The 15,775-nt window shown below is 39.9% G+C and overlaps 1 protein-coding gene across 1 annotated transcript in view; it reads right to left on the bottom strand.

The window, feature by feature from the left end:
- The window catches only part of khdrbs3 (KH domain containing, RNA binding, signal transduction associated 3), a 101,045-nt gene that overhangs the window by 45,068 nt on the left and 40,202 nt on the right, over nt 1-15,775 (bottom strand). The window contains exon 2 of the mRNA XM_035681475.1: nt 3,574-3,692. Coding sequence (XP_035537368.1) covers nt 3,574-3,692 — 119 coding nt within the window. The remainder of the gene's footprint in view (nt 1-3,573; nt 3,693-15,775) is intronic.

Raw genomic sequence — 15,775 nt, 5'->3', positions numbered from 1 at the left:
GGGAGGGGGGCAGAGGGAGGGGGGCTGAGGCACATCTGAGATCTTTTCATCATTTGCTGAATGTAATACTGCGAGCCTGGCGAAAGGTGTGCTCGCCGAGAGCAGCAGAGTGATTGTGCTGAGGACAGCAGGACAGGAACGACAAGCAGAAGGATAAATCACTGCTCCCAGCGCACAGAAAAGCCACAGTCTGAACTGGAAATAAACCAGTGGGACTCCTTACGCCTCGCTAATGGCCTGCGGTGCTTTCTGCCAAAAGATGCTCTCTAAGAGAGGGCCCACAGATCCGGCAAATGTACAGATGAGCGCTGATAGTGCATCCTTGTTCAAAAGGTGGGATATTTTTAGTTCCTGAGTAGGAGTGACATTATGTGTCATACTGCTTAAATCATGATCTAAAATCTTAGACTCTATTTCTGTAGACAAGGTTTCAATTAAATCTTGTCCTTCTCTAAAATAGCTACTATGTGAGCATCTATTTGTTTCCTGCAGAGCTTTCTCCACAGCACTGAAGTGTCCGTTCTACAGCAGAACTACCCCATACAACACCATGATATCATCACTCTTGCCAGTATCTTAGAAAGTCTAAAAATGTATTAGTGCTGGGTATTAAAAATCATCGCTGAGGAACAGCTCCATTTTATCACAGAGAATCAGCAGCCTGGAACTTGCTGCGTGGCATCCTTGCCCGCTTCATTTTGATAAAAAGCTATGTTTGTTGAGGATGGATTTAACCTCTCTCCACGTGCTCCTAAATGGCTGTTTGGAAAATGTCTGTGCCACTTCAATGCCAGAAGCCAAAAGGTGATGCTCGCAGCTCAGGAGAAAACCCATTCAAGTCAGACCGATCACTCTTGCCATTGCTACCTGTCAGATGGAACAAATTGAATTTGTCTTCCTTCGGTGGCTTGTTGGAGCTCTAAACAGCGTATTAGTGGCTCGACTTATCAAAGCTGTCAAAGCAAATCTGTTTAGCTGTGAACCTAGGAGACTCAGATCAGCCTCCAGATGAAACTACATACATACATACACGGCCCTCAGTGATTACCGAAAATGTATTTCAGCTCTTCATCGAGCGCATGTCAATACCTGGTGAGAATAATGACTCTATTTATCAGACCCCCAAGTGAGCTTTGATTTGCTGGTACATAGACTTTGATGTTAAAACTACGCTAAGCTTTATAACTGTTGTTTCGAGAACCTTTCAATGATTATATTTCAGTTCTGAATCAGGTCCTAACTACACTCTGAATATAACCACAAAAGACATTTTAGCTAGAAAGGTGCTAGCACTATGTGCAATATAACTTTCACTAACTACGTGCCAGAGCTTGAAATGCTCACCAGTACTGAGTATCGACACTTCAGGTTTTTGTCCACATGATTACCCTTACTTCTTATTGAGTACCACTACCTCTGGTGAGCATGGCCCACGACTGAGGTCACCAAGGTCTGGGCATCAATATTTTTTCCAAGGGGTAGACAATAAAAATTGTGAAATCATTTTCTAAAAAAAGACTTACTTTGATGCTTTGATGTCCCAAACTCCCCCTGGCAAGTTCATTTTTTTGGACCTCAGTCTTTCTACAACCCAGCCTACAGCAGTGCTGGTGAGGTACTCCTGAACACCTAACTGTGTCTCTGAGTAAACCCTTAACACGCTTAGCACAAAGAAAACAGCACTAAAAAGTGTCCTTGTCAAAAAAAATATCCTTGGCAAAAGAATTAGGGTTCAGGTTATGTGGTTAGGGTGAGGGTTGTGTTAAATTAGGGTACTGGCACCTTTTTTGGTCTGATTATGGCACCGATGCTAGAAACATGGAAATTTTACAATAATGTGAACATGTAATATATTTATCAATACATTAGACTTCTAGGGCTGTTTTAGGGGTCAGCAACCTTTATTATCAAAAGAGCTGCAAAACATAATTGAGCCTCATAATGCTCATTTCCCACCGCATTACCAACATACTGGTAAGCCAGAAGTGTTGGTGTTGAAAGCTAACGAATTGGTCCATGCACTATTAAATTCTATATTTTCCTTTAAGACTAGCATAGCTAGGGAGACTCATGACTAGCAGTTACCACTATTGAGGTAAGCAATATATAGGAAAAAGGCGGAAGGTGACACATGTTTTAGTAGACAAATTGCTCACTTTTTTTATTTTGTGTGTAATGGCTAATGTAAGACTTACTTTAGACCTACAACAACGATAAATAAAAAGGTAAAAAAAATAATTCATCACCATAATTCATTTCCATTTAATATTTTGTCAAAGCCACAGGGAGCCACTGGAGAGGGGCTAAATGCAATGCTAATGAGATAGAAAACTGAAATCTTATAATAATGAATAATCCCGAGAGCTCAATAGTTCTGATTTTTTAGTAACAATTATTTCAAATTAAAGAGTGTTGACTGAGGTTTGTCACAGAGCTTACACAGCTCTACGGTGGGTTTTCCAAGCTACCGTAAAGTGTTAAATTAAATGCTGGGTGTGGATTAATATAAAACCTGGTACATAGCGGATTTTTTACACCCAGCATTTTAAACTGACATTGGCATTATTTACTGTGCATGTCATTAAAATTTGAGCGATATTGAGCAGAAAAGCATGCTTTGGGGAAACTAAACCCAAATGAACCTCTAAAGCTTTGTTGGTTCAGTGTTCGACTCCTGTGCTGTTTCCTCCCCACTGTTCTCTCCATCCATCCTGTAGGTCCTTTCCCCTGGAGGGCTGAGGTGAAAACTTGAGTGATGTCCCCGTCTAAGGCCGGCCCTCTCACTTTTACACCAGCCTCCCCATCGTGCTCCCAGCGGGAAATCCCTGTCATGCACCGAGCGCGTGGCTTCAATAAATGCAGTTGTCGGTGAAGGCTCCTCGTGGCGGGGGAGGCTGAAGTGCTCTCGAAGGTGGCAACAGTGTTATCACTCAAAACTGTTTCATGCTGAGGTCATCGTGAAGCTCGCTGTCTAGGACTCTATACATGTGACTTATGTGTTTGCTATTGTACTGTCACAATACAAGCTATGATTTTACATTCAAAAAAGACATCTAGATCTTGAAAGAGACCAAGTATTACATACTAATACATACACCGGGTATCATAAGAAATCCACTGCACACTCAAGAAAATGACATCCATTGTGAGATAATTCCTTTGAATCATATATTCATAAATATTCATTGACAAATTAATATACCGAGACATCAAAGCGTCATTGACCAAGGTCAGTGTAATAGAGAGGTGTGTGTATGCGAGAGAAGTGTGAGAATTACGGTTGTAACGTTCAAAAGCTTAAACAATTCTTCAGACGGAAGGCAACATCCCTAATATAGTTCTACCCCAGTTCTGTCAGCCGACACTCTGCCTGTATGCTGTCTTCCAGATATGCTACATCTAATAACATAAAACATCAACAAAAAGTGTCAAGTGGCTGTTGTAAGGAACTTACATCAAAACCAGAGCTACTGTAGTTGGCTTCATTATCTATAAATAACCCAATCTAAAATTCTCTATCTGTGCACATCGCATTCTTGGATAAGTCTCTGGTGGTGGTTCTATAGCACTTACTTTAGGAAACTGCTTGACTGGTATTAAAACTTTCTGGCCCAGTTTCATGTTCTTGTTGATGACGACGTCGATGAACTTCTCCTCTTCCTTCCCCTCATCTTTCTGAATTTTTTCAATCTCTAGAAAGACGGAAGAAGAAAAAGTGATCAGTCAATGTTGACAGGCAATAAATATACAAGACTGTAAAATATCTTCATTATCTATTAAAGGAATGGTTCAACATTTTGGAAAATACACACATGAGAAGATCAATAACACACTCATTGTTTTTGCACAGGTTAAACAAGATATATGATGTTATTAGGCTGTTTCTCCCTGCTTCCAATCTGTATGCTAAGCTAGGCTAGCCATGTGCCATCTCAGGTACCGTACTTACCTAGAGCTAAGACAATAAGTTGATTTATTGATTAGTTGATTAAATAGATAATGAATTCAAAACACTTTGGTCTCTTTTCTGTAATTGTAACCTAAATATCTTTGGACAACACCAGCATATTAAAGACATCACCCTGGGCTCCACTGTGTACACTCATTTCGAAAAACTACTAAACTACTAAAACTAACTAATCATTTGTGGATTAATCAATGATGAAAACAAGTATTAGTTTTATTGGTGTTATGCACACATATGGGATTGGTATTAATCTTAGATAAAAAGGCCCTGTACAATTTTTCCCAGACGTCATCAAAATGCTGGTTTTGTCCAACCACTAGTCAAAAACTAAAGATAAGCAGTTTACAAGGATATAAAACAAAAAAACATATTTGATAAGCTGAAATTAACCAATTCTCATAATTTGTTGATTAACTCTTAACTAACGTATCTTCCCAAGCAGTAGTTTGCAGATTTGCTCAACCCCTTTAGGCCTTATAAACAAACCCTATTCATACTGTTTTTATTGACTAAGAATGCTAAATCCCTTTAGCATCATTCATCTCACCTACTGGCTGAGTCATCACCATTACACTTTGTAATTTAGGCAGAGATACCAATTTACTTGTACAGAAAAAATAATAATGGGGAGGACACTGGTGCTTGGCCCTCCAGGCTACCGAAAATACTGGCTGTCACGCTTCCTCTTATGGGAGAGGTAGACTTTGATGTATTTGGAGATGTAACCTTGAACGTTTAATCAGATGGATAACATCTGTGTTTCAGTGCCAGGAAAATGGTTTTGCAGAGAGGGCAGCTGAGAGGTGCGGGGAGGCTACGACAAAGACTCCAGGCTAAAAGACCAGCAGGGGAGAGGGTGAGGCAGAGGGCGTACTCCATCACAGATTTATTTCTCGTGTTTGAAATGATTTTTGAATGGAAAAAAAATAAACGGAGCAGTCGTGATACTTTAGCTTTACAGTTTACATTTTAATAAAGATTTTGGAAGGTTGGTTCAGAATCAAATGTGATGGTGATTAGATTCAGGCAAAATGTTTCAACCTGAAAACATAATAAATGTTCACATGTTTGAATACAGCATGGCCAGATATACCAGAGAACCAGTTTTCAATTAGACTATAGGTCAGAATATAGCTGAGCATATCAGCACTGCAAACTGGAAACTATAAAAGCAATTGTGGTTTCTCAACAAAGCTCCGCAGCATTACATTTTCAGAATGTAATTAAAACCCTTGATACGAGTTTTAACGAGGATAAAAGAAGTATCAGTGAGATGGAGATATCTTTAAGCTTCAGTTTATCCCGGGGGGGCAGAGAGTGCACACGTTCTGAGAAAAGACAACATTAATATTAATGCATCGCCTAGCAACATGCCAAGACAGAGTTTCCTCCTTCTACGAGGCGCTGTCCTCAAAACATTCAGGCTGTGATGTGTTGGGAGATTGTGACTGAGATTGTGTTTCAACTGAAAATCGTCTCATGTCTGTTTTTAAGCTTACAGCACATTTTTTTTCGACAAACCCACAAAAGAGTTTAGCATTTCGAGTCCAAATAAGCAAACAAACAAAAAAAAAAACCCCAATAGGGCACAGCAATCAATCAGCAGGTGTAATACGCAGCCAAACTGCAGCTTCAACCCTCTGAACACAGAATCAGCTAGTGTGAATTAACTGGCCACAGTTCTTTCAAAAGATCTTGTTTGTGCCGCAGTTTACGAGGGAGAAAATGTAGCGATGTGAACTGAGAACCACCTCCACCTCCGAGTCATTACCAAGTGTTCAAAAGAAAGAGATTTTAAACATGCATCACTGACACAAGCTCAATGTGTTGTTTTCTTTTTTTTTGTTCCCTTCCAGTTCAATGGGACCTCTCTCTTCTGGCTGCAAATGGATGATGAATAGCGTGATATTCTAATTTGGCCGTTTGAAAGGCACAACACAAACCTTTACTGAATCAGTGCCTCAGTATCCTGGAACTCACTCAATATCACTGAAAGTCTCCGTCTCTATTGTTATGGTTGCTGTCCTTTATGTGAATACACATCTTCCATTCAGCTCCAATGTTGACTTGATGCTATAGAACGTGAAGAATGAAAGAAGTTTGGTGGGTTTATAGCTTTATAGTTTAAAGCCATCATGTTTCAGCTGCAATGAATGCAGTTCTGGATTTCGAGATTTCCTTAAGGTATCTTATGCTTGACCTTATGTGCTCTGGCGGAGACACTTGGCCCATATATTTGGCCCATATATTGTTGAACATGTATGTACATCTAGTTTCCCTGATGATGGCTGTTGCTGCTGAGACATGTTTTTTTATTACTCAAGGGCAGCTACATTCTTTTCATTCTTTTGCTTTGATTTGAGTCTTGAAGGAGTTGCAAACTTGCAACATATCCTACATAATGTTTAATCCTTTTGGTTTCTTAGGCTCCAAAATGCTTTAATAGGAATAATATTGAAAGGTAATTCTGGGTAATTACAGCTATTATTTTGTTAGTTTTGGCCATCGTTTGGGAATAGGGTAACATTGCTACAGCAAAGACTGATAGGGCAAGATACATGAGAAGTGAGACAGCAGAGTGGCTGTAAACCAAGACAAAAGTTCAGCTACACAGTGCATTACCTAAACCAATTTATTTTGAGGTAAAAGCGAAATTTCAATAACAATCGCTCACAGGAAAGCTGTGTGCTCAAACGATGGATGTATTATAGGGGATGGATAACAGACTCAAAGACGGCACCTCGCCACTTGAATGAAAACTGACTGCCATCTTCTGGGTTTGTACCTATCTAGTTGTTTGTTTGTACTTGGCCCTTTCTAGAACAGCAGGTTTTTCACTTGGCCTTTAAGTTTGGCCATTTTCAACAGCACTTTTGCACCGAGACATGGTCGGATGGCACTTGGTTTGAACTACTTTGTTCCTTAAAGGCCAGTACACTAGATAAGATCCATTTTGTAATAAACCAGAATTATTCTTTGCACTTTGCAAAATACTATACTAAACGCACAAGTATACTATTTTAACACATTTGCAGATACGTGATTCAAATCAAACTGGAAGAATGAAAATGATCAGCTGCAACAGCCGTCATCAGGGAGAAATGGATGTAGATACATTTCAACAATATATAGGGCAAGTGGCTCCTTTGCAGCACATAGACCAGAGAGCCAAATATAACTTCAAAATACAATATTACTTTCATTCCTTCCATTTGGATATCTGAGCAGCTGAGACATATTGGCTTAAAATGCTAAATTATTTGAATTTTTTTCAACACTCTTGCTGGATGATCATCCCAGATCAGAGCAATTAACTTGGTGAATACAAAACCACTACAATAATACCATAGTTATAAAAAATCTGATTTATCCTTTGAGCAGAGAGCACTAACAGCGTCCCCCTTTTTCCAACCTCGTGTCCCTCTTCTTGGAGGTTTTTTTAGGGTTTCTCCTGCATCAAATATGTCAATTTTACAACCTTTGCACACATAAGGTCCATAAAATGCGTCCGCCTGGGTGACGACACCCGACAACGGGACACCATCCCAGCTGTCTGCTTTTCTATTAGAAATGGATTCACTTAAAAGCAGCTCTGTGATTTAGGCCTCCCCATTTAAAATTCATAAGCTGGGTAGATTTTGTGGGATTATGCATGACTTCAGCTGCATGCTGGAGAGTCGTGTTGATAACAGAGGCAATTGGGTCATTAAGTCTACTAGTTTCATTCTGAGAGATACATCATAAATACAGTATCTGCACACCAAATGTATCCCTTGTTACCTGACACTACGGAGGGAGATTCACAACTGTAGGATCATGTGTCACTTTGTTATAAATGCAGTGAATGTATTGTGTCTTCTTCTGATCTGTAATGCAAACAGAATAAATGTATTCAGTACACTATTTGCAGTGTATGGGTTTGTTACTTTTCTATTAATGTGCTGTTTTTTAAAGCTGCACAAGCTTTATACTTATCTATATTGTGTTTGGTTTTATGTAAAATAACATGTTTCATCTGCCTAACCAAGAAAGTGAGGCTGCAACAGAAAACCCCCCCCCACACAAATTTCTATGCCTAAACATAGAATTTCTCTAGCAAGTGTTAGTTAACCTAGCTTAGCATGGAGACTGGAGGAAAACAGCTAGTGTGGATCTCTTCACAGTTAGGGTTAGGGTTGTATGTTGTTGTATCTTGATTGATTAATTCGTTCAAAAACTAAAATCTGCCCAGTGCCTTATGCTGTTCCCCCTGCGTCCAGTCTTTAAGTTAAGCTAAGCTAATAACCTCCTTGCCAGATCCAGCGCCGCACAGACATGAGAGTGATATCAACCCTCTCGTCTAAATCTTGGCAAGAAACGTAGTTTATTCTAAAAAAATCAAAACTATTGCTTTAATATGGGTCCCCGAAAACTCAATAATTTGAGTCATCAGTCAAGAAGCCCCTAAGTAAACTCGCATTTTGTCAGTCCAATCTCTGCACTTTAAAAACTGTATTAGTGGTAGTTAACGGACGGCAGAGTGACACCAGTCACTGAAGTCGGCTCAACCATTTTTGAACCAGACGGTGGTCCAACCCAACTGCCGTCTACTGTGATTGACTCAGCAGCCCAGCAGGAGAGACGCTCCATGGTCAGCTGAGATTTTATAACTGAACTATGAGCAAGACACTAGGGCTGCACAATTAATCAACATATTATTGTAGATGCAATATGCAAATAGTTGAAGCTTCAGTATAGTTAGTATAGTTTTGATACAGGTAAAATGTGAAAAAAAACACCATATAATTGAAATATGATGTTTTTACAGTATCGTGCAGCCCTACAGGACACACTCTGACTGTGTGGAAATCTGATGTTTTCACTTCACAGGTGACAAAGAAAGGCGTGAAGTGGGCTAAAGCATGAGACTCATGTAACCACATTTCCACTGCAGAAATTGCTGATATTGGAGATTAGTGTGACGCTGAACTGAAAAAAAGAGGAACAAATAGTCAAATAGGGTGCAGCCCTACTTTAATGTCAATGAAACAGATCCGGAAGAAAGGATAAAAGACAACATTATTGGGAAAAACATTACTAATATAGATTTTTTCCATTTCCCATAACTGATTAGTATTACCGGTAATATCAAAGTGATAAGAGCCAGCGTTGCTTTAATTTAAATGTGAAAAATAGCATTGGGTCAGCAGTTCTCTAATAAGGCAGTCTGTGTGCCCTTAGTGGTGCCACTGTGGTAAACAATATGTGTGAAGCAAAAGTTCATAGCTAACAAATATAATGAGAAGTACATTCTCCCTGGTGTATGCAATGATTCAAACACTAATTATCCAAGACCTCAAAGTGGCTTTGGATGTTCAAGGGTATTCTGTCACCAGTTTGTGTCTAAAACTTTGAATTAACTCGACACAGACTTTAGACTAGAGATCTTATGGCACCTTTTTATCCTGTGTGGGGAACTGGGGTTGAGACTGAGGTAGCATGGAAATGAATGAAAACCCAGCCAGTGTTTTCCTTCACGGAGCCAGTGGAGACATATAACCCCATATGATGGTTCAATTTAGTGGAACTGACTGGTGCTTCGGAATTAATTGTACATAAAAAGTGTTTCATGCCACAATTTTTTATGTTAGTGGCTCAACCTACAGGTATTTATCTAACTGTGGTATTTATCTAACTATGGTGCCCCCGGGCAGTGTGCGCTTCTCACAGAAACCTTTAAGCTGCAGGAAATACAGACAGTCAGGAGTTACAGCCACCTTTATGCACTCTTCATAGACATTCCTTTGGTCTTAAATAATAGGAGAAATATTTGACATTTCAATTAAGCAACATGGTATGGTATATTTTATTGTGTTTGGGGTAGAATTTTACGTGTTAAGTTGCATTTGTTATCTCTATGAGATCCTGCTCGCATTCCTAATCATGAAATACCTGCAAAACTGACAATTCTTTGTATTCATTTGTGTTTTATGAATGTTATTAGTGTTTGCACCACTCCTCATTTCACCAAAGCACAGGCAGGATGCACCTGCATAGAAAAGCTTAGCTCTGTGTGTGTGTCCTTGCGTAAATAATTGAATTGAAAATTGGAAGACAGTGAGTTTCTCTTCTGCTCCAGCAAGCGTCTGAGGCAATAAAAATAAATCTTGTCTAAATAGCACAATGGTAGTTTATCGGCAGCTTTCCGCCGCTTCCTTTATGCAACTGATGCTGTGTGGTGCTGTCTGCGGCAGACAGACTCATTATTTTGTTGTTTAGCAATTATGGGTCAAATGAATGAAATGCTCAAACAGGAATGTTGCATCATTATTCTCATTTTCCAGTTTCTATCCACCAGAACATGCTTATAGAAACCCAATCAAAGGACACTACGGTCACTCAGAAAGTTGAAATATTAAAAACAAAAATGTAAGACGGAAGCTTGTTAACAAAAAAAACTTCCAGTACACGTTTAAAAAGCTCACTGGTGTGGAGTGGGTGGGGCTCAGTTGGAGGTTTTTTTAGCAACATCATTTTTTTTTCTTTAACTTTAACACTGATTGTGGCTTATTTAATCATAAACATTTCAAGCAAGACAAATAGCATTTTGTTGAACAGTTATGGTATAATGGTAAACATTAGTACAAACAGAAAAGAGTCACATTGGCTAACATTAACTACTAGACCAAATAGCTAAGACTGTAGCAGCTAGCAAAAAACCCTGAGAATATTGAAGTGTCTTTTACTGCTTATTAATTCTTCAAATAACTTTTTGTGTTATTTCCACTTTTATATTACATTAAAGGACCACTGTGTAGAACTTAGTGGCAGATTGCAACTAACTGAACACCGCTGTGTCTGTATTGACAAACAGGGAATGAGAATGTATGTAGGAGAAACTACGGTGGCAGCGACAAATATGAAAGAGCCAGTGTTTGATTTGTCTGTTCTGGGCTACTGTAGAAACATGGCAGTTCCTGATGATTTCTACATTCAGGTGATTACACTAATGAAAACATACCTATGAATATTATATTCCATTTCTGCCAATATGTGTTACACAATGGAGCTTTAAGTAGTTGTACTGTAGCTAAAAAGCAATCTGTATTTTAGCACTGCAGCATTTTCACCCAATTTAATGAGCTCCTTACTGTCTAAATGATAATGGCAGCATTGAAATCCTTACTCATTCTAGGTATAACGCATGGCAACTAAGTCTTTATCCATGTCTAAATCCTAAAATCCACACTGTCTTGACATACGGGTACGATATTGAGAACATTGCCATTTTCAAGTCTCAATAAATTACGACAAACTATGCTGCTTTGGACATGTTTTATGTTGTTGCTTCATCCCATAAAGACTGCAGTAGACTGACTGACTGCTGAGGGATTCAGGCAGTATGGTCAGTGCCAGAAACAGTTTGCCCCACACACATTTCATGTGTGCTACCAGTGTGACCACACACATTTAGTGTGAATCATGGTGTCAAGGCTGTGACCCTTGAAAGAGAAACGCTAACGCTCAGGAAAAAAAAAGGAAAAAAAGAAGTCCTGACTCGCTCCTGTCCTGAAATCTCAATTTCACTCTGGCTCCTCCATTGCCTTGACAAGGTCAGGCTGGCAGCAGGAATTCGTCTCGCCCCCTAATCTGGAGATTACATTCTCGGCGGCCGGGCAAGGCCCTCCCTCCTTCCCCTTCCCTTTCTGCCTCTCTCCCTGCAACCCTGCCAGCCTGGCTCTCTACTGCGAGGTAACGAGCCAAGACCCGCTTACAGTGTAGAGATAATGTCCACGGATTAAGACAGAGAGCCCCTCGAGTGGTGCCTCTTTCATTTCAGCATCCGGCCTGTGAAGCATCATAAATATATCCAGCCAGTCAGGGACATTCTGTGGATCTGTGTGGAAGTCAAACTCAGACGATCTTAATCCGCCAAACTCAGTGGTAATGGCTACAACATTAGACAAATACAAAAAAAAAAAATTTCCGCTGCAAAATCATGGGATCTTTAGGAATGCTCTCCCTCACCCTCGGGCAGAGTCGCAAATTTAAAATGGTTTTGTATGAACATTAAAGTTCCCTACAGCTCCCCTTAGGTGGCGGGGTTGTTCAAAGTGCACAAGCTTGTTTTTTTTACGGCCTTTAAGGGTTCTACTCACCTCGAAGATGCCAGAGTTGCTATAGGCTTCTACTTCGCGTGACAGCATTCCATATGCCTTCGGCCTGTGTTTGCTTATCATCAACATAGTTGCAGGGTGAATTTATGTTGGCACCTGTTCATTTAAACTTGCTCTCTAGGATTATCAAAGTGTTCTCAACCTGCCAACCTGAGGATTTTGCTCTCATCCATGACATCATGAGCAGCTGCATTAAAGTGTAATGAATGGAGGTTTTATAGGATAGGACATCAACAGTGAGTGGCTTGCAAGTTTTCATGTGGTTTAAAATAAAACTGAATTAGAATTAGAAAATTTGCAAGCCAACAATACATTCCTGAAAAATGATTTGGTGTCCTTAAAAGGTTGCCCCCTGATAGGTTTTCCATGCCTGCATGAGAAAAGAAAGTGAGCAGTGCATGGAGGCAGATGTAGCGAGGTTCAGGAGAATCCAAGAGACATAAAAGGATGTGCACGTCACTTTTTAGCCATAACCCGACTGAACGCTAAGCTAACCTCCTGCTCCTCAGATGATAAAGAAGTCAGCGGTGTAATGTAAATATTGGACACAAACTCAGTGATTCAGTATCGTGAATCAAATCTTAACTTCGTCTTTGCTAAAGTAGACTTTTGGCTGATGGAGACGCTTTTGCTGAGCTGTTAAGAACAACAGTGTCCATTAATGCATATTTACCAGAGAATACAAATACTAGTAATCATAAACAAAACCTTGAGCTTAGAATTGAGCTTTCTCTGTGACCTTGCCATCACACCAGCTTACAGAAGTGCTAAGTGTATTTCTGAACATTATAATAAGACACATTGTATAACTTGCTGACTATGCTATACAGTGGATGTAAGTTCCAAACCAAATCTATAGAACATTCCAAACTGTAGCCTAAAACATGCTGAATATGGAATGAGTTTGATCCTCAAACATCCTATATAGGTTAATAATATTCCCCCCATACATAATTCAAGATATTTCTCATCATCAAATATTCAGTTTTTACACAATACATTAAAAAACATCAAACTGCTCTGAAGTTTCCAGAAAGCAGCAGGAGGAAGCAAGACCTTCCACTGAAACAAACGCTTGTTTTTCTCGTGAGGGTTTGTAGATCCATCAGAGAAGTTAAACCACACATACTGAAAGATGGAATTACTGATGGAGAGTCACTGAAAACATACACAGTGTGAATCCAAACCAGAATCCTTGTTCTTCAAATCACCAAAAATCCTTGTTCATTTTTTAGCTGCTCTTCTGCCAGGGTATCCATATGGGGAATGACCATCCTTCCAATGGCCCATTATTCCCAAACCCCAATAGTCCCAAAAATGTCCCACAGCCTTATTCTGAAAACAAAAGCCCACTGCTAGGAAGGCCTGTTTTCCCGAAAATACCCTGGAGTTTTGGACATGCAGGGAAGGACAAAGTTAGGTGACCTTTGTCGTCATAGTAACAATAATGAACATGCAGTTAACAATGTGAAACAGTTTGGTAGGTTTAGACATCAAAACTACTTGGTTAGCTCATGGTTTGGTTTAAAATAAGTATATGGTTACGTCAGTGTCTCACCATCAGTTGGTGATATCAGAGGGGGTACAGCGGACGTTCGGCGCAACGGCCATTTGTTCTCAGAATAACGAACTGTAGGACGAATGGCTTTCAGTCCAATGCTACATTTTTGGACTCTTGGAGTTACGGAATAATGGGCCAACAGAACAATGGTATGGCACCACCCATATTGAAAATACTACACTGAGCTAGTTTCTAATAATTACTGAGGATGGAGCTTAACTGGAACCAGTCAAATTAGGCTGACATTTGCAAATCACCCTCCAAATACCGTGAAAACCAGGACTGCTGGTTCTCTACCTACAGCTACAAAAAATCCCACTTGGACAGCAAGATTATGAATGATAAGCTCTAATGTCACTACTCAATTTAAGTGATATAGTGAACACTAAAAGACAAAAAAACTGTTAGCCCAGGAAGAGGGGCAAACCCCCCAGTAATACACTTGCAAAAGCCCTGAAGAAGAAGACTGGTAGCATAGGCTTCAGCAGACATTTGAGTCACATTGAGCTTCATGTACATCATGATTTATTCGCCAAGTCTCTTTGCACTGCACTCTGTTGATACACCAACATCCATACAGTCGATACAGCAAGTTTTCACCCTCAGCCAAAACTGAGAATGCGTGGTGGATGGAAAGACAGTTACAGATTTGTTTCAACAGAAAATGCATTAAATTCGAAATATATTCTAGTGCTGACCGGGGAGGATTCGGCCCTGATCTAACACCTATTAGATATATTTTTACAGATATAGATACATAGATACATATTCTCCAGCTACACATGAGAATATGTGCCTAATGCAGGGTGACCCACTGCACCTGGAAACTCTGGGGCAAGTAAGGCTGACAAAGGAGGAATGCATTTACCAAAAAAACATGAAGTGAATAAATTATACATGTAATGGGAATACAGTGTTAATGCAGGTGAGGTTCTTTTTATGTATCTGTGGTAAAGGAAGAGCCTCCATTATACCGGAGGTGGACCACATGACTAGCTGGGATCTGATACTTAACAAAAGGCCTGTATGATCCCAACATATTGGTCTGACTCTAGAAGACATCCATTTACTGTTTTGTGCTCAGATTACAGTTTAGATGAATCACTGTCTTTGTTTAGCAATCCACAGTACCAGTGCAGCCTGTAATGCTCACTCTTCATTAGGCTATTTGCAGACCACTGTGTACAACAAAACATCACGCCCCAGTGGATGCATGTCCCTATGAATAGAGAGGAAAAGAAAAGTATGGAGCTCCAAAGATAAATCATGTATTAATTAACAATAAATCATCTATCTGGTCACACCCCAACCTCTACATTTTTTGTGGACCTCAACATGAATGGACCACAGCAAGGCCACTTTATCCCACAATTAACAGAAGCTGATGTTTATCGGTTTCAACATCCCTTTGCCTAATGAAGTTTCCCATAAAACCGTCATTAGGCTGTGAAAGGGTGTGGGGCCGGGTGGGGGGGGGTTTGAGGATGAAAATGAAAACGGCGCAGCTTAATGTACATCATTATCTAGGACTTTTCTCGGGCTGCATTATCAAAATACACTGAATCATCATAACTGATAATGACCAGACCACCTTCATTTTTTATTTCAATTACTCATTGCATGTCAATTAAAACGGCAGACAAATGCTTAAAGGCGCGTAAGTGCCTCTTAAAAGCATTCAGCGCTGGTTTGGGTCTGCATCTCAGATTCTGGTAACAGAGAAATTTATTTCCACACTAAGTCAGCGAGCATTAGGGGAGCATTAAAGGGTGCGCGAGTGGTTATGATATTATCACATGCATATTATTTTCTAACATTTTCCAACATGGTGTTGAGCAAACAAGCCGCCTCTCAGCATCGCTTGTCCTCTGAACGCAACAAGCTCAGTCAACCTCTTTTCCTGACTGAGCCAAATCAATTAGATTGCAGATTGTCATCTTTTCATGGTAGTGAGCATCAAACAATTCAAGAAGGAAAAAGATCAATATTGTAAATGAAATAAGGCACTTGATGTTCTCCAGCAGAGGTACACTCATTTCTACACAAAGGCAGAGACGGTGTTTGGCATCAACTGCGCGCGGCTGGCAATGA

Source organism: Morone saxatilis, unplaced genomic scaffold (assembly GCF_004916995.1).
Source record: "Morone saxatilis isolate NCDOM2014 unplaced genomic scaffold, NCSU_SB_2.0 Contig9, whole genome shotgun sequence".
Lineage (NCBI taxonomy): Eukaryota > Metazoa > Chordata > Actinopteri > Moronidae > Morone > Morone saxatilis.
The sequence above is the reverse complement of the archived record's forward strand: the minus strand, read 5'-3'. Positions and strand labels throughout refer to the sequence as shown.